The sequence below is a fragment of the Lithobates pipiens genome, unplaced genomic scaffold (genome assembly GCF_037356315.1).
Source record: "Lithobates pipiens isolate NorthernLeopardFrog02 unplaced genomic scaffold, aLitPip1_a1.2 Scaffold_8, whole genome shotgun sequence".
Lineage (NCBI taxonomy): Eukaryota > Metazoa > Chordata > Amphibia > Anura > Ranidae > Lithobates > Lithobates pipiens.
In genome coordinates this window covers 113,661,130-113,687,598 of record NW_027507903.1, presented here as the reverse complement: position 1 = coordinate 113,687,598, position 26,469 = coordinate 113,661,130, and the positions used below count along the sequence as shown (strand labels likewise).

The following is a 26,469-nucleotide window of genomic DNA, read 5'->3' as shown; positions in this document are numbered from 1 at the left end:
ACGATTTTCTAGTGTGTTGTGGTTGGAAATCAAATCTTCTCTCTTGCTATGTAGCTATATTCCATAGTGATTTAACATGTCTAAATGGGTTGAAGGGTTGTACTACAAATAAAAGGATCCTACCAATAGAATGACAGAATTAAATAATAAAATAACAACAGTTACAGGTGATGTTTGGCAGAGCATTGTACAAATAACATAACGCTTTCACTCTTCCTGTTATTACAATTTTTATTTGATTTGCACACGTCATGTCTCACTGCCTCTGTTTTCTTAACCAACATTTCACTATGAGAAACATTTTACTTGTAACAACACTTATTTATCTGGGAAATAATATATACTAATTGTTGAAAATATTATCCATATAGTGATGTGCATTTTTTTTTATAGTTGAATAACTTAAATGAACCCATCATAAATCTTAAAGGTTTGTATGAGTGGAACGTGGAGGATCCCATCTCTGGTATGGAGCTGGAGCTAATAATCAATGGACTATCACTGATGTGACATCACCACACTTATGTTCTATTTAGTCCTATGAGACCCTCTGTTAGATGGAATTTGCAGTCTTTGCCCTTGTACACACGATCGGAGATTCCAACGGATTGTGTCCTATCGGACCATTTTGTCGGATATTCTGACTGTGTGTGGTCTGCATCGGACTGTTTCCATCGGAATATCCGACGGACCAAGTTTTCCAACTTGCTGGTAAAATTTTCCGACAAAATGCTCCTATCGGACATACTCCGATCATGTGTAGCCTACTCCGACGGACAAAGTGCCACGCACGCTCAGATCAAATTCCTAGACCAAAGCTATTGGCTACTATCCTGAACGTAGTCCCGTCGTAACGAAATAACGTCATCACGTTATGTACAATCGTATTTTCCGACAACTTAGTCTGACCGTGTGTATGCAACATCACTTCCGGACCTCTTCCGGAATTAATCCGTCGGAATTACTCAGACGAATTTGGTTGTCAGAATCTCCGACCGTGTGTACAAGGGCTTCCACTCACAGATCTGTGTGAATGGATCAGGGAATGGATGATACGGCTGGGCATCGAATGCAAAAGAAAACACAGGATGCTATGGGATGAAGGACCCTGTGATTTAGGTAAATGGGCAGGTTTGAGGAATTGTTCCATATTTCATGGTATACCCTTTATGTGGGTGTAGCATTAAACAATGTCAAAAGGGGAAACTTGACCTTGAAACAAAGCAGTGGTATAAATGAACTTAGTGAAACTTCATGAAATGAAGTCCTACAGAGTAGGTGACTACAAAACGCAGTAGAAAAAGTGGATATCCCTGTCCCCATTTTTAAACAATCAGACTTTTTTTTCGAATTGGGAAGGTTGGTGCTTAGCCACTTCATTCTATCAATAGGGTTTATTTGTGAAAAAAAAGGTTTTGACTCTTTCTAATATGCTTTAAAAACACAGGTTAAGATTACATTTCAAGGGAGCAATGAAGTACTAGCCTGGCATAAATCTTTTGCCTGGTAGGAAATACCACCCTGTATATATATATATATATATATATATATATATATATATATATATATATATTTTTTTTTTTTTTTTTTTTTTTTTTTTTTACCAGAACGTGCTTTTTCAAAAAAACTTTCTGCAGATTGTGTCCCATTGACTACTACAAAGGACAGATATGAATTACAGGAATACACTAGAATTCTATGATATGCGGCTGCAGAATGTTTATGTATCAATAAATACTTCAAATTCCATTAAAAAATGAGGCCGGCCACAATTAACCCTTGGTTTAGGCTTTTTCATACAGTGTCACCATTGATGGTTACCTGTTTTTTATGTGAATTATACTCATTCACTATCACTAGTCGGTGATAATGTGGTACGGCTAGCTAGAAGTTCATTGCACAGATAACACCATCTTGATTATTTAAAGGATTTATCCAATAAATGACAAATGTGTTTGCAACTAGGCTTCATGGAATTATATATCTTCCTTCAGTGTTTCCTTTTGGGTTTCCATTGCACATTTGTGCTAAAATATCTCTCTTGTTTATTTGTCATTTCAAATGACTGAGACTCAATTGCACATACATTTTGCTGGGTTATTTACACCTGTTTCCAGGGTTAACCTAGCTCCCATAGTGGATTTAAAACATTAACCAATGGCCATATTTTCCATTTTTATAAATGATTACTTGTATTTTTTAATAGTTTTTTTTTTCTACTAACTGTATCAAGAATCCATTACAAAAGATTATCTTACTTATCGTAATCTATTGATTAAAAATGTCATACTGTATTAAGTAATATTCAAAAAACTGTCCCTTGCAACGTAATATATATTATTCCCCTAATTTACAAACAAATCACCACTATAAAATAACATATAAAATAACACAAACATTATTAAAAATCAGGTCACAAAAACAGATTAGTACAAAGATAAGCGTTTTTGAAATACAAAACAATGAACATGTTTCAGGCACAGATAAAGTTACTTTTGACAATAAGTGCAGAGTATCCACAGTATAAATATATATTTCACAAAACTGTATATTTATACTGTAATTATGCACACGTCCAAACAGACAAGTTTACTTTGCCAGTGCCCTTAGGCAGTAATTGGCACCCCAGATGTGAACCTAAGAAACCATAAAAATAAAACATAAATAGTTTTTAGTTTATTTAGAGACATTAAAAAAAAAAACAAGTCGATTTTAGTTTTAAAAAAACAGTTAACAGGGATAGTGATTGCCTTGCAGGAGCCCTATGGTAGAATCGGGGCTATGGATGTGATGGATTACAGATAGGTAAGTATTTATATTTACACCTACCCCCAACAACAGGGCATGTCTAATAACACAGTGCCAAGAGCAAAGATGGAACTCAATCAAATATGTGCTTTTAGTCATTTGAAGGCCAACTGAACTTCAGATAAGAGAGCAGCTCCTAAACCTGGATCTCCAGTCATTATTACTGAGCCATTGAGCATATTGCACATTTGAAGCAGTTTCTCCTTAGCGCTTTATGTTGAAGCCAACTACTTGCAAGCGTGCAGGGAAATGTCCTCTGCATTTAGCCCCATGGAGAAACTGCCATGCTTGCACAATATGCTGTGGCTCAGTGAAGAGGGCTGCAGTCTCTAGAGCTGTAGTGTGACTGGTGGTGGAAGAGGTGACAGATGATCTAAGGTAAGTGGAAGGTGATGACTATTGAATGAGGAGGGCTATATGAGCAGTTGGGGCAAATTTATGTAAAGGTTCAATTGCATTCTCATTTTCATTATATTTATTAGCACTGTGTTATTAAAGATGCATTCCAGGCATTACCAGCTAATTACCTTCTTTCTTGACAAAGGGGTACCTGCGTACCCTGAAACGTGTCATAGGACCTCATGATCTATCAGACTTTTGTACTTATATACAGTGTATTTCTTTATCTATATGCTGTAAATCATTTGCCTTGGATGACATGTGTGCATTATAAATATGCCATATGGGTTATAGGCAAATTTCTATGACATATACTTTTCTGATTTTGATATAAAATTGGCATCAATTAAATTTGGGTGTGCTTGTTTTTTGTTTTTAATTGTATTATGGTTTGGTGTAACAGGGTGGCGCCCTTTTGTAAACAGCATCCCTACATATTCTTATAACTGGTGTGCAAGGGGCATACTAAACATTCCCATACAGCTAAGTACACACCTGTAATAAATACTGGAAACCTGTTTTTACCTGCCAAAGAATTTATCTGTATTATGTAGGCCAATGTTTCTCAACTCCAGTCCTCAAGGAGCCCCAACAGGTCATGTTTTCAGGATTTCTTTCAGATGAAACGGCTGTGGTAATTACTAAGACTAACTGGTCAAATAACCTGTGCAAAATAATAGAACGCCTGAAAACATGACCTGTTGCGGTGCCTTGAGGACTGGATTTGAGGAACACTGATCTAGGCAGTTTGGAACTTTACACAGTTCTGCCTGTCAGCACAGCCACATTAGTGGAGTCAGTGTTTTTAGACAGTAAGGGTCGGTTCACACTGAGGCAGGGCAACTGCCTCAGGCGACCTGCATCCGACTTCAGTGGTGGCTTGCAAAATGACTTCTGCATAGAACTCAATGCAAGTCGCCTGAAGTCGCCCCAAAAGTAGTATAGGAACCTTTTTCTAAGTCGGAGCAACTTGTGTCGCTCCTATTAGAACGGTTCCATTGTACAGAGTGGAGCGCGACTTGTCAGGTGGCTAAGTCGCCTGACAAGTTGCCCCAGTGTGAACCGAGTCTAAAGCTGGCTACACACACTCAGTAATTTTTTTTGTTTAACCCAGCGGACTGAACAAAAAAACTGACAGATTGACATAGTAACACGATGTTGATGTGGCAATCCCCCCCCCCCCCCCCCCGCTGTGCTATTGTATTCTGACAGGGGGGCTGCCCTTCTGCCAGTACATACTGATCAGCCATTGGCTGCCAGTGCTGATCGGATGATGGTTTTTCAGCATGCCCATTTGACAGAAGCCAGTCATGGGACTGGCTTCTGTAGATCAGGCACATAGCCAGTTCCTGGTGAAACGGCTGATTTTTGCCAATTTTTGGTTTGCTTGTATAAGGCTTAAGAGAGCGGCACTACACTGTCGAGCTCCTTCTTCCACTCTTCTTCTGTCACTATGTTCCTTGTCAGAACATGCACGTGCAGCAGAGTCTAATTGGTACCTAGTACTGGCCATACCTTTCCCATTCTGGTGGGGTACAACAGGATTACAAAAAATACTATTACCTCAAATGTTGGTACTTGCACTATTTGCAATAAAATGTTCTATTATGGTGTGTTTATATCTGTGACTTAAAGCTAAACTCCAGGATAGCCAAAAATTGTCTATATAAGAGATACATGCATATTTTTGCTTGAATCTTAGTGTGCTTTGTGTATATCTGACAGATCTGAAATTTTGCCTTTTTGTGCTAGGGCTTCCTATAATAAAGACAAGTCATCGCTACTCTCTCTTCATGTGCATGGTGACTGGTCTTGTCTCCACCCCCTTCTATAGTTTTCTGCAAGTGTTCCATCAGATTAGGCGACCTGTCAAATTTCGTAACGAAAGTGGTGTTCCATCTTGGTACACCCTGCACTTGGCCACACTAAGCCTAAACTCTGAAGTCGCCAAGCGGACCTCTTTTTACTCCTCCGAAATCTTGTATTTCACACTTATTTTTACTACTAAACTGAGCTTATATCATGAAATATAGTATTTTGAAGTCTGTGGCACTGTTTTGATGTTGAATTTTAAAAGCAGCGGCAAGCCAACCTATCTCAAATGTTTGCTAATCTGACAGAAGACCGCTGCTTCTTAAATTAAACATCAGAACAGTGTCACAGACTTCTAAATACTGTATTTCCCGATATAAACTCAGTTTAGTGGTAAAAATAAGTGTGAAATGCCAGACTCCAGTGGGTGTATCAAGATGTCCTCTTGGCGACTTCAGACTGTAGGCTTACACCCGCTGAGTGCGGGTGTACCAAGATCGTCACTTTCGTTACACGATTTTCACGAGTCTCCTAATTTGACGGAACACAGGCAGCCTAAGATAGGTGGAGCCTGCTGGGTCCCTCTCTCTGCACAAGCTAGATGCAGCACAACAATGATGTCACTGTTACTTTTACAAGGTAATCATTAGACTTGCAAACTCACTTGCTACACATAAATGATATGTGTGGCTGTTGAGGAATATATATATATAGTATATATTCATCTATATATATATATATATATATATATATATATATATATATATATATATATATATATATATATATATATTGTTTTGCAGTTTTGCCTGGAGTAAAGCCATTTATGCTATAGGTAAAATACACAAAAGTGTCTGTGTTTCATAAAATGTTTGTTCTTTTTCCTTGAGAAGTGTTTTATGATTTTACATATGTCCATGTATGTATGGCTGTGAATGACATCTTGACAAATGTGCATGTTGTCATGTATACATGTCTTAAATACATTTCATGTAAAACAATTCTGTATAATGATATTTAAAGTTTATTGAAAACCATATTTGGTGATTAATGTACAGTGTGAATTTTTTTTTTTTGTAGCGACAAAAGTATATTAGGTCCATGATCAGCCTCAGAAAATGGAGACCTTTCTTGCTAAATTTGTTGTGTACAAGTAATAAATTCAAATGTTAATAAAGACTTGTCAAACATTGTATGTTAATAAAAAGACCATATTTGATGGGTAGCATGTTGGGTAATAATGACAGTCTCAATGTGATATATAGGTCTGATCTCTCTATCACGGAAAGCATAAATCATCAGTTACATGATGAACAAATATATTAATCATAATGGAGACACACTAAACAGTATATAAATATTGTGCTCTCATCTCATCATGGAGGATTAACTTTGTGTCCAACTGGTCCTGACTCTGTGAAATGAAAGGAAGGATGGTGATGGAGTCCCCAGAGGCACACAATGGAGCTTTTACAGGTATTACAGCTCGGAGAAGACACAGAGCAGATACACTCTCAGACAATGTTTCCCCCATAATCCTCTTGTTTTAATATAATTAGATCTCCTAGGGATTTGAATAGATCTTGTTTCTTTGTTAACAATGGTGATTCGGGAAACCTATAGTTATCAGAGGATTAGCATCTGATCATACACTGTACTATGCAGTCCTGATTTAATATAAACAAATGAACAGGTCTATGGGTGTGATTTAATACATCATTTTCAACTACAGGATTATGGGTCTATGATTCTAAAGCATTGCTCTGTTGATCAAATAGAAATGGTATACAAAAATGTGCATAAAGTTTAAAAAAAAAAACTTTTATGTTTGAGTGTTTTTAAGACTAGTTTGATTGCTTCACAGTATTTAAATGCATACCTAATGCTCAGAACATTGGTATTAATTACTCATGAACAAATGCAACACTAAGTTTGTGTGTCCTGCATATACAATATAATGCTTTGCATGCAGGCCTACATATATTGTGTGCATTTTCTTTGCAGAAACACTTTCCTATATACATTTACAGGTTTCAATAAATACAAAATATGCACTTACAGTTACAGTTACGTATTATCATAGACTAGCCTACAGTAGACATTTTTGTATTCTGTGGTCTACACATACACTTTTTTAGAGAAACACTTTGAAGCACACTGACCTGCATTATACATAGCATGCATAAAAATGTGCAGTGTAATGGAACCATATTTTCTGTTGACCGGGTACATATTTTGCTGTTCTTTTCCTTATGCACATCTGTGGACAAATTGACTAGTCGCTGTAGTTAACTCTTCTTGTTTATCCATAGGGAGTTTTATATATATATATATATATATATATATATATATATATATATATATATACATTTCATCACCTTGTTTTAGTGTAAGTTCTTAATCTTGAACAGATTCCCATCGAACAAGGATATTTGTTCAGGTTAAGTTCTTATTCTTGAGATTGTGGTGTTTGTGGAATTTGGACTCTTTCATGATAAAATGAAAGGGCTTAAGTGAGAAATGATTTGCTAATACCTCTAGCTGTCAAGTCAGCGTGCAGGTTGATTGTAGTTACCATTAATCTCCTCAGAGATGGTGACCGCTTCAGCACCCAAAGGAAGCTTATCACTGTACTCCGACCCAACTTCAAACTCTTCCTGGTTTGATTTAGATTGGGAGTTTGGAAGGTTCTCTTCTAATACACTTCCCTCAACCTCTCCCTCAGCTGCTTCTTCTTCTTCTGCTGGGGCTGCCTCTGCTTCGCCTTCATCTCCACCAGCTTCGCTAGGGACAGAGTTCTTTTCTGACTCGACAAAAGAAGCTCTGGGATCAAAATCAGCAGCTATGTGCTTCTCTTCTGGATCTGGTTTGTGTGCCTTCATTATTAATTTGTAATTTTTGCCATGGTATTTTGTAATTAAATGACAGCAAGTGGCTCCCAATAGAGGAATAGTGGCCAACCCAAGAAGGAAAATGCTTACCACAATAATAATGATCAAAGATGGCACTTCCTTCTTAGTAGTAAAAACGACTTGCACTTGACAGTCTTCTCCTTTATATGTTAAGCATACAGAGTAGTTAGTGCCAGGAATTAGGCCTTGAAACCAGTAGGAGTTTACTCGATCTTCAATTTCTGACCACTGAACCAGAGAAAAACCCTTGGGACTTTCTTGGCACAAGTACAGCATCTTGAGCTGTTGTTTTCCTGGACGTGCATTATAAGGAGTAATCTGAACTTTAGCTTCTTTCTCAGAAACATCTAGAGCAATAACTCCCAGGTCAAAGACATGAGGTTTTAAATTACTGCTCTCGTTGAATGCATGGTTGGAAACATGCAATCCTCCCACATTTGGTCCACATTTCTTCTCATCTGAACGTGGATGCTCCATGGTATCCCCAATACTATTCTCATTTTCATCTGTTTGCTCAGTGGGAATAACAGCCTTTATTTTTTCTTCAGTTTTATCTGGATTGAGAACATTGTTTCCTGTGTCTTTAAACACTGTCTTCTTTCCATCTACTGGTATTTTTCCTGCTGCTGGATCCTCAACCTTGGTTGGATATTTTTGACTCCCTGCTACAGAGACATTTACAGAATTCTGGCTACTTCCCATCTCATTAGTGGCCAAACAAGTATAGGCCCCTTCTAATTTTTTGCTAAGTTGAGGGATAACTAGAGTTCCATTCTGATAAATCACAAAGTGTCCAGATACTTCAGCTTTGGATGCATCAGTGGGCAATTTGATCTCAGTTTCTTGAGTTGCATTACGAACTTTCCATTGTATGGTTGGTTTGGGGCTCCCAGTAACCAAGCAATGAAGTGTGAGAGTGAATCCATCATATAACTCTGTTCTGTCAAGGTTAGGGTGATAACTTAGCTGCACAGCAGGAGCTGCACATGGTAAATCTGGAATTTTAGAAAGTGGCTTCCCTTGGAGATCTTCTGGTGAGGCACACGCAATTAAGTCCTTCTCTGCCACAGTAACTTGAGCTTCTTCAGTCCACTTCTTAAGCCACATAATTGAACATGTGCAATGGTAGGGGTTGTTGTAAATCTGCATATGTAATAGGGAAACCAGAGGTTTAAAGGTTCCTTCACGAATGACAGAAAAATTATTATTATTGATCCTGAGAGACCTCAGATCTTTTAAGTTGGCAAAAGCATCCACTGGCAGGTTGACCATGTGATTGTTGTTCATTTTCAGTAGCTGTAGGGCAGGCAGGCTGGCCAGATCCTCCCAGGGAAAATCCAAAAGTTGGTTGTGACTAATATCAAGATTTTTAAGATACACTAAAGTGGTTAAAGTGCCCTTTTCCACAGTACTAATGAAATTGTGAGCTAACCACAATGATGTCACCTGAGGCACCCCAACAAAGTTAGACTTCTTTAAAGAACTTATTTTATTTGCTGAAAGACTAAGGGTTGTAACATTAGAAGGAAAACCTGTTGGGATATTTTGCAGCTTCTTGTAGGTACAGTCAGCAAACTGTTGATTGTATTTATCCACACAAGTACAAGGTTCGGGGCAACTGTAGGCTGTCCCCAGGAGTGTCACAGCAGCATACAGGAATAGTAGAATCTCCATTATTCAACCTAAAAAGAAAAAAAAAATATTGTAAAACATATTATGGGAAGACATATTTGTCTATATCTATTAGGTATACACTACATTGAGTTGTATGCCCACAAAGTGTAGTTTAGCCTGGGTCTCATATCACTTGGCCCCACAATTAAGAATATTGTAGTACCCTCCTCTAATTAGGCTGCTAGGCTAAATGTAGTTTTTAGTTTTACTGCAGTCAGTTGAGCAGCAATTGGTTGTTTTTGTCTGGTCAGGATTTCCAGGCTGGGTGTTTGATTTCTCCCACCTGTTTCTGAAAGAAGCCTCCAGAATTTGGGAAAGGGAGAGTCAAGGGTGAGTGCTACAATAACATCCAGAATTTACAACTCAGAATATTTCAAAAAGATCATGCAGTCTGTCTTATTAAACCAGTTAAGGGAACTGCACATCTTACTAAATTGCAGAAACATAAAGCCCATTTTCAATTGATGGATTAGATGTAAATACAGGTACAGGAAAGCATTAACACATTATTAAAGTCAGAAAAAATACCAGTATTTAAAAATGAAAAAACAGTTGACCCAGTTAGCACTTTTCAAAAGTAAGCCTGGTCTTAGACAGGAAGAGGGGGCACCTCACTGAGAACATCAGGATTTTCTGCAATCTTCTCTTAAACTCAGCGTATTGGTGTTATTGGAGATGTTATGGTACAGCACTCATTATCTATCATCCATAATAAGGTAGAGTATTGTACATTGGTAATTGTTTTTTTTAAATCTTTTTTAGTTTTGGTCTTAATGCTGCCTGTGCCCCCGTTAGGGAAATTCATGCTCACTATTTGTCCTGCTTACTGTTATAATTGAATGTTGGCATAAAAGAAAATCCTACATTTTTGTTTCACTTCAGAACAATAACAGAGGGGGGATCTTCCAATGATGACACTAGTTCTGTTGACCCTGGTGACACCTTGCAATTCCCTTCTTTTGGAGGGATTTTCTGTCACTTCCTGTTTTGGCTATGGGACAGAAAGTAATGGGGAAATTCTGCTGCTCGCTTTGCACCACTGCCATTCACAGAACGCCTTGAATTATTCCATGAATACAAGGCATTCTCTAAATAAGATGAGGTGCGGAGGAGCATGCCATCATCACCACCTTGAGAAATATGAGAAACACTGATTCACTGATAAAAATACAAGGCATCTTGTGAATGGTGGCGGTGCACAAGTGAAGGACCCTCTGTTAGTATGCAGTGGAGGTTGCCATGTGACACAGAACCCAGAAGATAGTAACTATCACCGTAGTAGCACCAACTACTACCATGATTGTCAGCTTCCACAGTAGTCCTTCAGGAATAAGGTATACACACACTCACATTGGTCCAATCTGGGCCCATGTAAAGCTGCAATTAAGATCATACCTGAAGTTCAACTTTAATAAAATATAAAAGGCTTTAAATTAATTTAGTGGCAGAAAGAAAGCCTTATGAATCAGGGGTCTGTATGTTTTATCACTGATATGTGTTCAATATGTAAACAGTTACACATATTATACAATAGTTCCACCCCTGATTTGTATATTACATATGCCATGTCATACTATTAAATAAGTTAGTAACTTAAATGTGAACCAGACCAATAGGACTACAGGTAAACTTTATATACAGTATTGTCTTTTTTATAAGTTCTTTATTTATATATTTGAACAGATTTTTATAATAAATAGCTGTAGTAATAAACATGAAAGAGGTGCAAGAAAGGTAACTGTGATGTTTTATAATACAAAACAAAAATGACTATATCAATTGAAAAAAATGGATTTCATATCAGGTTAGAAAGAGGAATTCTGATTGATCAACCATGTAAAACCCACATATAAAATATAAGCCCGCTGCCAGTGCTCGAGTGCTAAGGGTTATGCGTCAACCACTTGACTGAAAACCTGTTCTTATACACTAATCCAGCTCTACTGATGACAAGGAGTCTTTCACGGCTTTCTTCAAACCAGGGAAAGCCACACTAAAAATCAAAAAAGAAAGACTACACTGGCCTTGTGCAAAACCTTTGACACCACGTTATTATAAAAAAAAAAAAAAAATACAAATATATTAGAATAACAGTCATATAACCATCCTGCATGTCTCATGGACAGGACTTCTTTAGATCTCTACATGGGCCAATTGAATTAGGATTGTTGCAAGCATGAGTATAAATATGTTAGTTCTGCGCAAGAGGGCTTGCCCCTGAAAATGTGTCAACTGACTTGTACAAATTGAACAGTACTGTAGGGGTCCTTTTATAGGTCACGTAAATGATGACGATGTGAAAAAAGGTCCTGTCCATGACAGATGGCACTCACACTTTTTTTTTCAGATTTTAAAGGTTTTTAGGCCCCTTCCACATGAGGCAGATCTGTTTCAGCAGAGTCCTCCAGCCCAAGGGTAGATCTAAGTTGCCAGATGACAGGTCCGCCTCTGCTCACTGAGCGGGAAGGGGTCTGTTGAGCGTGGCTGATTCCTATGGAGAGATCGGACGAAAACAAACAGCATATCCATTTTCATCAGATCTCTTCCAATCGAATCCACCATGATGGATGGTGAACATATCGCCATACATCTGATTTTAGCGGATCTGATGTCAGTGGTCACTGCTGACATACGTCGCTCCTTAGACCTGCATGGAGTGTCCGTTCAGGTCCGCCAAAAAAACTGACAGGTGGACCGGTGAAAGGGGCCTTAAACTGTAGAGATGTATAATTTTTCCAAATTCTCTTAGAATTTTTGTGATATTAAAGGAATACAAGAGCTTTAGTCAGCCTTGTTATATGTGTCTGTGTTTTATAAGCATGAAGTGTATCATCTCAGTCAGTTGTTGTGTGAACTGACTCCAGTAGGGTGTGCTACAGATATGATTTTGTATTAAGGATGTTTAGCCAATCAACAGCCATTGGGACCTTCTGGTGCATGCTGGGAGAGATATTAAATATCTGAGGCATTGTTAATTCCTCCTGGGCTTTTGCCCTGTGAGACGCAGCACCTGCTTTTTTTTCCCAGGCCTTTGGGCTAAAGGATTTGGAATGCTACAAGGATCTCCACTCCTAGGCAGAACACTGGAATATACTGGCTACCAAGAAGTTCTACTTTGGACCTAGAGGATGTAGACTGCAGTTGTCCCCCGCAATGGAGGTAGTGATTGACTGAATAGGAAAGTAAATTTTGAATCTTTCTAAACTATCTTGTCTGAAATACTAAGACTGAGATACGACTAGAACCTAACATGTCACTGAACCTTTTTGAAGCTCAAATGTTCAGTCTGTATAGACCTATGTGAAAGGGACCCAGATTTTTTTGTTTTAAGTAAAAACCTACATATATCCTGTGCCCCTTCCACCCTCCTTTATTTTCTCCATGAATTAGTGCAATAAAACTACAAATACCCTTCAACAAACACCATCTAACCAAAGCAACCCTTCAGACCTTCCACACCCTATGCAATAAGTTTGACCTCTCCACCAATCGAAACCCCTTCACTCCCATAAGGCTTAACCTGGAATTCACACCAGGAATGTCTGCTATCTTTTTGAACACCTGGAAGACCAAGCCATTCCACCCTTATTAAACCTTCTTTAACACAGGTAACTTTCTTACTCTACAAAAACTACAAGACCTTAGCCAAGTAGGCAACATACCTCAATGGTCCTACTTACAGATCAGACACATTATAATGCCCCAAATAGCTGCCTGCACTATACTAGGCACCTTACAAATGTTGAGATTCTGTGCAATTCCAACACTCTTACAACACTCTTTACTGCAGCCAGTTTTGGAACTTTTTGGAACACACCCAATAGAGATCCTACAACGGTAGCTTGGAAGAAAGACCTACACGTTACTTATGAGAGGAAGATTGGGAATAAATTAACACAATCTTTTTAAAGGGTTCCATGTCAATATAGAAGAAACAAACTACAAACTTCACAGCAGTTGGTACCGCACACCATAATTGCTACTTAAAAATCTCACGTAAAAATTCCTCACACCTGCTGGAAATGTTCCAAAGATATGGGCACTTTGATCTATATTTGGTGTAATTGTCTTTAGAGCCAGCCCTTCTGATCCCAGATACACCGTCTGATTGAAAGCATCTCTGGCCATGACCTCTCCTTCCATCTGGTTCTATTTCTGCTACATCACACAACCATCCCACCCTTCACATGTAAATGCTCCCTTACATTCAAGCAATCACAACAAAACCCCATATATCAAAAGATAAACAGTGTGAACTTTCTTAAAACTAACTAATACATACAAACACGTTTTAAGCTCCAGTACAATTTCAATTCATCCTACATGAAGGCAGATCTAGACTTAAAAGTCTTTCACCCTCGGCACCCTCTCCATCCAACCATATCAAATCGACTCTCAAATAACCTCCTCCCTTTCCTATCCATACAAAAAAAATGCCCTTATGCGATTCGCATAGCCGGTACCCCAAGGGATATTTGAGATAAAACCTAACCCAGCACAGACACCAGCATAAAGGAGCATTGGTGGATAGTCAAATGTTACACAGTGTATAGATCCAAAGCGGCATGCACCATGCTGCCTGCTGCATGCCGCTTTGGATCTATACACTGTGTAACATTTGACTATCCACCAATGCTGCTTTCTGCTGGTGTCTGTGCTGGGTTAGGTTTTCCCATACCTTCCTAGCTGAGAGAGCTCATTTCCATTGCAGTTTCTGACATTTTTGGCTCAATTCTAATACCATACCATCAAAGTGCTTATTTGACATCAGGCACTGCCATAATTATTGTGGCAATCATCAACAGTACTATACTCGCACCCCTTGCTGGTATTTATTGGTGACTCTGTACACACGAGATACATCATATGCCTATGAAAAAGGACGGTTGGTCTGAAACATGTCGGCATTTTTCTCCAAAGCTACTTAAGTCGCAAGTTTACTATTGACACCATTTCTAATTGGTTTAGCAACTTGTTTATGTATTGCCAGTATATGTTTTTTGTTATGTATCGAACACACTTTTCGGATTAATACATTTATTGATATTACACTGTTTTGTGGCTTGGTATATCTCAAATATCCCTTAGGGTACCGGCTATGCGATCGCATAAGGGCATTTTTTTTTTTTATTATTTCTTCTAGGATTGCTATACCAGCCTTATGTGGATCACCAGCCTGCACGTATTATATTGATTTGTCACTTTCCTAGCCACATCACAATTCTTCCTTTTTTTATATATATACCTCCAGCAACTTAAACACCCTCACGCTACCACCACAAAGTTACCCATATGTAACCAGAATCCGTTTATCTCAGCTACTTGTATTAACCTACAAAATAATTTCCTACATAACATTGTAATGCAGTGGTGACTGCTCCATTAGGGGCGCTGTCGCCCTAATCCATGAGCCCAGTCCCTAATCCCTAATCTCCCAGCCAATCAGGAAGCGGGTCCTGAGAGCCGATTGGCTGGGGAGTCTTAGGACTGGGGGTCTCATGACCCAGTTCCTGTTCAGCCACCCCAGCTCTTCCCTCAGCAAGATGGAGTGAGGAGCAGCAGGTGGAGGGGCAGAGGAGCAGCAACAGCATCTTTAAACTTCTAGGAGCCCTACCCCGGATCTAGCACCACCTCGTCATCAGCCCTCTAAGGTAAGGTCACTGATCGCCGCCTTCCTGTCCGTCTCCCACGAGCGGGGGGGGGGGGGGATAGTGCGAGTGAGGGGGCCAGGTTTGTTGTTTGTTATTTGTAGGCTGAAGATCAATGCTTAGTTACATCTATTGAGTGTTGCTATCAACAGTGCTTAACAAAAAAATTAAAAAAGCTGTGCATTTCAGATTTGTGTTGGGGGTGGAGGTGGAGGATATAATACTACAGGTAGACTGAAGAGAAGCTTCCTCTTGCTGTACTCTTTTCTAAATAGAGTATAACATGTCCTTCTAAAAGATCACTACAATTTAAATTTTTAGTGAAAAAAAAAGTGAAAAAAAGTGTATAGCTGGCCACAGATGAATCAAAATTCAGGCAGTTTAGAATGGACCAGCCAGAATTCAATCTGTATGTGGCCATCGTTGCATGACATAAGTTGATTGTTTGATCAACTTCTGTCAAAGGGACATGCTGGAATTTTATTCTCTATCAGCAGCTGCACTGTGTTGTAATTTATACTATTTACACGACTGTGTTGTAATTTACATAAATAGCCACCATCTTGTTTTTACTCTGCTGTCTAATATGTATTTGCAACAAAATATTGGTGAATTTTAGGTAATAATACATATTCAAACATCATAGTTTCACCTAAAACTGTTTATTCCAACATTTAAATAGTAATTTTGGTTTAAATTGTTATAGCTTGATCATGGGTCCAGATGATTGATAAGTTGTTCAGGAAGGTCAAACATGCTATTTATTCTAGCAAAATATTGGCATCACAATCACTTCCCCCCCATGATTTATTTGACAGTTAAGCACAAACAGTTGTGTGCTTTAGTGCTATTAGGCACACCCTTGTTGTGTCCATCCTCACTATTGACTATAAATCTTGATTTGATTCAACCATAGTTTTTGTCTGTTCAGTAATGTCTAATAGAGATCACAGAAGTGGCTACATGATAACCTTTTTATAGAGATGTCTGAACTCCTTCAGATCTACTCTGGTGATAAATCACTCAATCCACCGCCTTGATCTTATCAGTTCATGAAAAGAGCACTGCAGATCCAACACTTTCCCAACATGGGCTTTTTTTTACTTTTGATGATTCTTTGCGGACCATCAGAGCAAAATAATATTTCTTAGGACTCCAGTAATCCAATCCGTTCAGGGAGACCAATGAGAAAATAGAATTATTGTTTTTTTTTTACCAGGTGTCACAGATACACAGGAAAGGCTCACGACATCAATCAGGCAAAGGTTTAAACAGAAAGAAAATGGATCATTATTTTTGTTTTCGTAGGGTATAACATTATCATTGCAAATCATCTACATTTTCAGGTAATATAATTATTTTCCCCTGCTTTATGGTTATGGTTATTCCAGAAAATGTAAAGTCCTAAAAATGCACACAATGTAAACTTTAAGTTCTGCTACATATTTAGGGTGTCAACAACAATGGGGACTTTTTTCATTTTATTATGATTTGGAACTTTTGGCTTTTTGGCTTTAAAATGTTCATAGTGTCACCTTCAGTTGTAAATCACTGCAATGCACTCCTGATATAGTGAAGAGCTTGATTCAACAAATATTCAACAAATCTGGTTCAAAATCCCGAATTTTTGGTTACAAACTTTACTGAAGTCTATGTGTGGATGGTGAATCCTCACTAATTTTGGCTAATTGTAAACCTATTGTGAAAAAAGGACATAAGGTGCTGGCCACTGCAATGTGGGACATTTTTACTAAACAAAAAAACCCCCAAAAAACTGTACCGTGGGAAATGGTTCCCGTTAAAAAAGCTTTGAGGATGACATGGAAAAAACAGCAATTCCTTTACATCACATGCTTGATTCCTTTGCACTAAATGTGATGTTATGGAACAGAACAGTTTTCATGGACAGTGTCAGTGACACCATTTTCTCATCATTTGATTTTTTTTTTTTACTTTTTAATTTAGCTTGTCATACATACAGCCAGTGGCGTTGGCGGGCAGGGGGGGAGGCTGACAGTGGCTGAAGCCCCGAGTAGGTCCCCAAAAAGCCCTGGGTCTCGGGTGGGCACTTTTCTATCATTAGCCCCGAGCACCTCCACCTGCTGCTGAGCGGGGACTGATCTAATCCCGAGCGCTGCCGAGTGTACCCGAGTCACATAGCGGGTCCCGCCTTCTGAAGCCTACAGTGCTTATGATGAACATCCCGCGGGACGTGTGATGTCCATCATAGATGCCGCTGGCTCCAGAAGGTGGGAATTACAATGTGGCTGCCGCGCCACATTGATCCCCGCTTGGTGCTCGGGCGGGTGCCTCTCCACCACTCCTCTGGCTGCCCCGCACACCACAGCTGAGCTGCTGCTGCAGGACATGTGAAGTCTGTCTCCTGGTCAGATAGGTCAGTGTGTGTATGTCAGGTAGGTAGGTCAGGTAGGTCAGTGTATGTCAGGTAGGTAGGTCAGTGCATGTCAGGTAGGTAGGACAGTGTATGCCAGGTAGGTAGGACAGTGTATGCCAGGTAGGTCAGTACATGTCAGGTAGGTAGGTCAGTGTGTGTCAGGTAGGTAGGTCAGTGTGTGTCAGGGCACTGGTAAGCTAGGCAGCAACCAGAAAGTGAGCTTACCCCCTGCCACACAACCACACAACCCCACCACCCAGCCAAAAAAACCTGTGCCACATCCGCCGACGCCCTCCCCCCCCCTTCGCCGGCCTTGGACTTCGAGCTGATGCCCCTGGTCTTTTTGCCACCTAGCAACTCCCCTGCATACAGGAGCAGCACCCCAGTTTGACTCATTTCAAAGTGCAAAGCTTTGGTTGCAACAACTGCTTTTGTATTAAGCATTAATAATCCCAAACTGACTGGTGGAAGTGGCATCCACAACAGAACCAAAAGCTATAGGAAAGCTACAGTGCTCAACTTCTTACAAACTGGTCAGTGGCACAATAGTATAAAATGTAAGAACTTATTTTTTTTCACAGTACCACACTGCATTGTCACATCAGAGGGAGCACTGGTGGGCAGGGCTACAGAGCTGGTTGAAAGGCGTTACGTTTGTCCTAGCACCGTTGGCACATGTAACACACACAGGCCTGTTTAAATTTCTCTAAATGTGAGTGCATATTTGTTGTATGGCTTTTTTAATAAAATATTTTGAAAACGATAAAGCACTATTGCAAGATCTGATTGCTTTGCATGTGGTCGATGTGATTGGAGTTCATGGGTAACATTAAAGAGGTATAACATTAAAAGTGATCAATGTGATTGGAGTTCACAGGCAGCTTATAAGGAGAAGGAATACTATGAGGAGCGTCCCAGAGGGTTTATTATTCTCATAGGCACATTTACAAAGCCTATAAAGTGTGGGCACAAACGGTGGAGGGAGGGCAAGGATTTTGAGAACACACACAGAGGTTGATTATTGTGGAGAGATCGCTTCGTTTAAAATTGTTTCCACTATTCACACAATGCACTAGTACGTTGTTTTCACCATTTTTTGATTTATAAGGACACTACATGGATGAAATTTGCACATTGCACTTTATTATAAATCATATTGTTTGATCTATTTAAGGACACTCTATGAAAATATGCATATTGAAAGATGTAGGCAACTTAGAGAACCCTCATACAGTACCAGTATCTTGCAGCCGGTCCGGCGATACCATATGAGATCAGATTCACTTGGGGTCTTTCAACTCAGCCTCCAGGCTCCTTCTGAGAAGCCAACCTTTGCATGGCCTTCTCCCAAAGAGTCCTCCCCTGGATGCTTCTACAGTTGCTGGGCCTCTCCACAAACTGAGATGGCACCGGACCATCTCCGAATCCTTCCTTCAGTTACTTTGCCTTGGGCCAGCCAGCCCCGAGACTTGGAGTCGGGTGGATCCGCACCCCAGGCCATGAGAGCGCTGGGGGCTGGTCAGGAGGACCAGGACCAAATAGTCAGAAAGCACTTCTGGACCGGAACCCTGAAGCACGTGATGTCAGCACCATAAGTGCCCCCTCCCAGAATGCACAGCAAGAGTGACACTCCCACTGGGCTTGTTTCCGAGAGAGAACTCAATGCACCCAACTGGACTGCGTTCTAGCACCTGCCAGGGATGACAGTGCCACCTATGGTCAAGCAGAACACAATGCAATCCAACCAGGCTGGTACTGAGACCAAAATATAGAGTAATTGAACCCAAAACCAAACTGCGGTTCCAGGAATATTAAATGACAAAAACACATAGCGCGTGCTCTTCCGGAGCTGGCGCTACATATGCATGTGAGCAGCTTGGTAAGATTGCAATTTAGGAGGGTATAATATCTAAGAGACATTAGCTAAAAACATTTTTGACTGGCAGAATAGAACTAGAGCACCTGAGTTGGCTGCAACCTTTGAGGAAGTTTTGAGGCCAAGGTCCAGTTATGGAAACAATGAGTTGTGGAAACAATGTGTGATCCATTTACAGTGCCTCAGCATCATAATAGACTGTGAACATTTACGCACAATGCAGTATTTACCCTATAGCAAGCATTAGAAATTTTACAGGTTCAGCTTCAGAAACATTGTGTGGCAGCTTTACAACCAGAAGTACTGAAATAGGCCAGGAGAGGTGAGAGGGGCTAGAAATGGTGGCAGGTATCATTTTTTGGGGGGGGGGGCTATTAGTGGTCTCTCTCTTTTATTACCTAAATTCTGGAGTCCTTGAGCAGGCATTTGAACATAAAAGACACCCTTCACCACAAAACAGCAGGATCCAAAGACCTTGGTGTTGCTCTCAAAAATCTCCCCGCAACTATGTACAACACCCAAGGACTGAAAAGGGTGTAGCAGCCTCCTTGAAACTGCTCCATTTCCTCTCTCTTCAAAATGTGCTAAAATGCTGTACAAATCCTAAATGATGAGCCATTGGCGCAGTGAAAGGAACCCAAGTTCTCCATAGCCTGTTCTTGTACTCATAATTACAGAGGTACTCATTGGTGATATGCTGGTGATTTTGCAGCCTTTGCAACAAGGCTGAGTCCCAGCACATGCAGGTATTACAGATGAGGCACTTGTCAGGCAGATGATGTTAGCTCTGCATTTCTGCCAGGCAAGTCAACTCCAGGTATGACCACCTAAAATGGCTGCAGATTCTTTCAGCCTGACAAAGGGTCTATTGAAATCCAAGGTACTTCCTGATGAATTAGTGCACCATCAGGTGGAAGACAGGCAAGGTACATGTATAATTTTACCCAGATGAGGGGCATCAGAAAGTCATTGTCATTGCCACATATGACCTTGTCTGGCTGAAGATGGTGGGGGATAAGTCAAATCTTGGCCTGGGCATGGAGAGCTGCTAGCATCTCTGGCCCGCTGTGGCTTCTGTATCTCAAGTATACAAACTCAGCTTGAAATGTTGTATATGCCTTGAGGCATATGGGGGCTGCTGGGTCCAAAGAGTTGAAGAATGAGGACAGTGAGGAGGAGGGGATACAGGGGATTGTTCTGTAACCATCAAGACATGTGCTGGCAGCATCAGCTCCAGCAGTGCGCCCCATTCTGAATCTTACTCAGCAACCAAATGATTGATTGATTCATGGTGCCATGAAAGATGTGTACCATTGATTACTGGATCGAGTATCCAAAGTCATGTGTACCCTGCCGCTGACTGCAGTCCAGAGTCACAGACACTTTGGGGTTGATCTACTATAGGAAAATAGACTGTGCACTTTGAAAGTGCAGTTGCTTCAGAGCTCAGTAAATGAGCAGAATATCTGCTGACTTCCAATATCCAATCATGTGAAAGCCAAAAAGCATTTTTTTTATTATTTTCCTTTCATATGATTGGGTATTCTTTGCAAAAGCTTTACCTCATTTCCTAAGTTCTGGAACAACTGAAGTACACAGTCTATTTGCCTTTATTAAATCAACACCTTTATGTTCCATGTTCTTGTGCAGGACAGGGTTGGCGTCTCAGTGAACAAAATGGCTGCTGAATACCTGCTCATGTGGTGTAGCACAGGTCATAAACTTGCTGAAGGGGGTTGATTCCACTAGACAGAATTGAAGCAGCTGCAATGCCATCAGTTTTGCCAAGGTGGCATTAGGACATTGGGCATGAGGGTGATTTGGTTACACACGTTTTCTTCCACTCCAGCAGCTGTGAAAAATACCCCAGCTTGGAGGGATGCTGCTGGAGATGGCGGGGCGGGTGGGAGTAGGACAATGCTGCAGAGGTTCATGCCTTCATTTTACCCTCCTCAAGGTGGCCCCATGACTCTTTCCCGCTTGATGTGGTATATTCTAACCCTCTGAAACCACTTGTGAGACTTCCTTCCCTATCACTGGAGGACGATGCAGCAGGAGAATGTTGTGGGGAGGGAGAGAGAAGGGGAGATGCATAAAGTGAGCAATGTGGAGGTGAAAGAAGAGAAGTTTGGCCCTTTTGCTGCTAACTCTTTGAGGTGCAGCTTCCACGTAGCCCTGTGGTTCAGTCATGTGATTCTTTATGCAAGTAGTATCCGATTGACAGGTCAACTATGTTTATGTGTCAAAGCTACTTGTTACAATATAGAATTGTTGTACTATGTCCAGCTGAGCTGGTGGTTCCTGAGAAGGAAGAGTTAACACTGCTGGACATTTTTCCCCACTTTTTCAGGTCATACAATAAAAATAAGGGCTCATTAGTGCCCTAAAAATTCAGCTTGGGAAGTGACTGCCAAAATGTAGCTATTATGCTGTTGGTCTGAACCATCCCTTGGGGGGAACCTATTTGGGGTTCACATTGGCACCTGGAACCTATGAATTTATATGAACTTGTGCTACCTTAAACTGGGCTCTGTTATGGATTATTGCTATCTCTTTATGGATTTAACAAAAGGAAAAAGCCACACACATACATAAATACTATAAATAAATTAAATATAAACACCTATGAGTGATAAATTAATTGATTGCAATAATAGTGAGAAAAATTGATCTATCCCTCTAATAAATCAAACATAACATAATTTATAAAAATATATATATATATATATAAATAACAAGTGTTAATAATGAAATTTGAAAAATCCCAGTGAAGTGATAAAAAAAGTCTAATAAATGAAAAATAGTCCAGTGAGAACTTAATAAATACCTAAATTCATAAAAAGTAAAAATTCGTAAGAATTCATGAAAAAATAGAAAATATTAAGTTAATAGTAACAATAAAAATAAATTAAAAAAATATATATATTAGTGATAATAATAAAAAAGTAGTGGTAATAATGAGTGTAATAATAATGTAAAAATAAAAAATAATACACTTCCTCTGACCATGGCTCCCTTATTGAATAAAACAGGTCGGGACCGTCAACAGCAGCAACAGGTCCCTACGAATAAGTATTTTTACGACGAAACGTACGTCATCGCGATACAGCGTAGGTTGGACAGGCTATTGCATGCCGGCCAGCATTTTTTATGGGTGTTTTTACTGCTTTCTATGTAAGTGTATTTCTTTACTTTTATTAAATTTGTTATATGGAATTATGCTATGGTGAGTCTTCTTTCCATTTCCCTGGGATCCTGAGTACTGCCTTTCTGCTTCACATGCTGCTGTTGACGGTCCCGGCCTGTTTTATTCAATAAGGAAGCCTACTGTATTCATGGTCTGAGAAGGTGCTGTGGAGATTGACTATGGGCATGAAATCGCCCTCGTTTTGTGGTGGTCACGATCCTTGGTGTTTTTTCAGTTGCACAGAAGATTGAACACTTTTTTATTTTATTTTATTATTTTTATTTTTATATTATTATTACACTCATTATTACCACACATTTTCTTATTATTATCACTAATATATAATTTTTTCAATTTTATTTTTATTATTACTATTAACTTAATATTTTCTATTTTTTTCATGAATTTATATGAATTTTTACTTTTTATCAATTTAGGTATTTATTACGTTTTCACTGAACTATTTTTCATTTATTGGACTTTTTTACCACTTCAGTGGGATTTTTTGAATTTCATTATTAACACTTGTTATTTATATATATATATATATATATATATATATATATATATATATATATATATATATATATATATATATATATATATATATATATATATATATATATATATATATATATATTTTAAATAAATTATGTTATGTGATTTATTAGAGGGGTAGATCAATTTTTCTCACTATTATTGCAATCAATTAATTTATCACTCATAGGTGTTTATATTTAATTTATTTATAGTATTTATGTATGTGCGCTGCTTTTTCCTTTTGTTATCTTATTGTGTTTACGTGCATCTTGTAAAACTGAGCTGCAGCAATTTTTAGTTGTACTAGTGTAGATTTAGGTTTAGCGTGGTATTTATTTTTATTTTTGATCTTTATGGATTTAGCCATCTGGCCAAGGTACAACTACCCCATGTGGCATTATTAAGGGGCACTAGAGAACTTTGTTCAAGAAGGTTTGTGGAAGATGTATTTGAGAACTGTTTACTTGTTGCCTGCAACTAGCTCAGTAAAATATGTTTATTGTTCCTCTAAATTGCCTGATCTGAAGTCTCTAAAGGGGTGCATGACATATAATCACACGCATAGGTTGGACTTGTGTCTTTTTTCAACCTCACCTACTATGTAACTATGAAAGGAATATCAAAAGAACAGGGCTTACCAACAGGGGACTAAAGAAAAGTTAGAGAAGATACAGTACATGGGTCTAATGAGCAGAATGCTGTCCAGAGGAGGCTATATTGCTGTTTCCAATGACTACAGTATATGTGTCACATGCTAAATCAACCAACCATCCAGGAAACGGGTAGCATGGCAGCGGTGACTGATGCTCTAGTAATGAAGGTGTGTTATGCTTGGCCCATTCACTAGTGACTTGTTCTCCACATACTGGGACTGACCTCATGGCACAGAGAACCTAGGGACCTAGCCTGAGACGTCACGGGGATAACATCGTCAACGATAACGAAAATACCCGAAATTCGGACGAAAATGCATTCGGACGAAAATGAGTGCACATGTCTATTGTCCACACAATGATTTAATTGACTGTGCATTGTGTGATTATCTGGGTGGACTTTGGGCTTCTTGTTCTCAACAACAGAAAACTAACATGTAGTTATAGCAAGGAATGAAGTCGTGTCACTCAAAAAAGCAATATTTTTGTAACAAACCTTGGTTTTACAGAGTAAAGATTTTATATATAACGGCTAAATCTTTGTGTAGTTTGGTTAAACCATAAATAACATGATTAGAGGTTTTTTTTTACTCCAGGAGTGTATAATGAGTTTTGAAATTGCTTAAATAATTTAACTAAACACATTAGATTTTAGTTGACTAAAATGCTTTTAGTCTACTAAAATGTACTGGAGATTTTAGTCGACTAAATATAGGACTTTTTGGTCGACTAAAATGTACTGGAGATTTAGTCAACTAAATAAGACTAAAGCTAAAACAATAGCAAAAGAATAAAATGGGACTAAAACTACCTTATTTTTCGGACGATAAGGCGCACCGGATTATAAGGCGCACTAGCAACGACCGGCTAATATAATGGATATTTCCATATATAAGGCGCATCGGACTATAAGGCGCACTGGATTATAAGGCGCATTTAGAGAAACACAACTCGGATGCGGTACTGTAAGTCAAATTTTATTCAACTCTTTAGCAATAACCATAAAATGGTCTATAACAATAACTCTTAACACTGTTCAATTAAATACAAAACCAGACACTCACTTTTTCACTTTATTCTTCAATAACTCTTAACACTGTTCAGTTACCGGTGAATACCGTACAAAACCAGACACTCACTTTTTCACTTTATTCTTCTCCCGCAAATCCATCAAATTCTTCATCTTCAGTGTCTGAGTTTAACAATTGGGCGATTTCGGCATCAAGCACGCCCGTATCCCTCTCATCATTCTCATCAGTATCCGAGTCAGTCTCGTTGCTGTCATCGGTACCGGTACTTAGCTGTTCAGTGATAATTCCGGACTTCTTGAAAGCTCGGATTACACTGGTGACTGATACCTTCGCCCAGGCATCCACGATCCACTGGCAGATAGTGGCGTAACTCGCCCGGCGTTGCCTCCCTGTGTTGGTGAATGTGTGTTCGCCTTCTGTCATCCAATGCTCCCACGCAGCTCGCAGTTTAACTTTAAACGACCTGTTGACACCTATATCTAGTGGCTGCAGTTCTTTGGTTAATCCACCCGGAATGATGGCAAGCACCGAATTAGTTTTCTTCACTTGGGCTTTGACAGTATCTGTCAGATGGGCGCGCATGGAGTCACAGACCAATAGGGATGGAGATTCGTGGAAAAAGCCACCCGGTCTCTTGACGTAAACCTCTCTCAGCCACTCACTCATCTTCTCCTCGTCCATCCAGCCCTTCGGGTTAGCCTTGATGATGATGCCAACCGGAAACTTTTCTTTTGGCAGAGTCTTCCTCTTGAAAATTACCATGGGTGGTAGTTTCTGGCCATTAGCCTGGCAACCGAGAACTACAGTGAAGGATGACTTTTCGTTTCCTGTAGTGCGTATAGATACCGTACTGGTCCCTGTTCTCTCGACAGTACGGTTTACAGGGATATCAAAGGTAAGGGGGACCTCGTCCATGTTGGTGATGTGCTCTGGTCGGATTTTCTGTTCATTGATCTTGTTCTTGCAGTAGGTATGGAAAATGGCCAGCTTTTCTTCGTAATCCTTTGGCAGTTGCTGTGACATAGTGGTTCTTGTGCGGATAGAGAGATTCCGCCTTTTCATGAAACGGAAGCACCAAGAGGGACCTCCTCGAAAGTCGTTGATCTCCATGTCGCGTGCGATCGCTGTTGCTTTGAGTCGAATAGAGACAGTAGAGACGCTTCTACCTGCGGTTCTCTGTTCAATAACCCACTGTTCAATTTTGTCCTCCAACCGTGGCCATCTTGCTTTGTTTCCTCGGAAACTCAGTTTGGTCTTCTTTACCTGGCGCAGGGCATCTTCTTGCTTCCTCCACTTTCGTACCATTGATTCATTAATGTTGAATTCTCTCGCAGCTACTCTATTTCCATGTTGTACTGCGTGACTGATAGCCTTGAGTTTGAAATCCGCTTCGTAAGCATGTCTCTTAACAGGAGCCATTTTTGGGGCAGCGGGTATACCGTAGAAAATGAACGAATGAATGCGCACACCTCCTGACTAAGATGGCCGTAATGCCCAATCCAAGCAGTGCAGCTTCGTGAGCATTACGGCCATC

The 26,469-nt window shown here is 39.6% G+C and overlaps 1 protein-coding gene across 3 annotated transcripts in view; it reads right to left on the bottom strand.

Annotated features, from left to right (window-relative positions):
• Positions 1 to 213: 213 nt before the first annotated feature.
• ISLR2 (immunoglobulin superfamily containing leucine rich repeat 2) overlaps positions 214 to 26,469 on the bottom strand; it is a 71,904-nt gene continuing 45,648 nt past the window's right edge. For all 3 annotated transcript variants that reach the window (XM_077474164.1, XM_077474162.1, XM_077474163.1), the window contains exon 2: positions 214 to 9,613. In XM_077474164.1, coding sequence (XP_077330290.1) covers positions 7,569 to 9,605 — 2,037 coding nt within the window. In that variant the 5' untranslated portion in view covers positions 9,606 to 9,613 and the 3' untranslated portion in view covers positions 214 to 7,568. The remainder of the gene's footprint in view (positions 9,614 to 26,469) is intronic.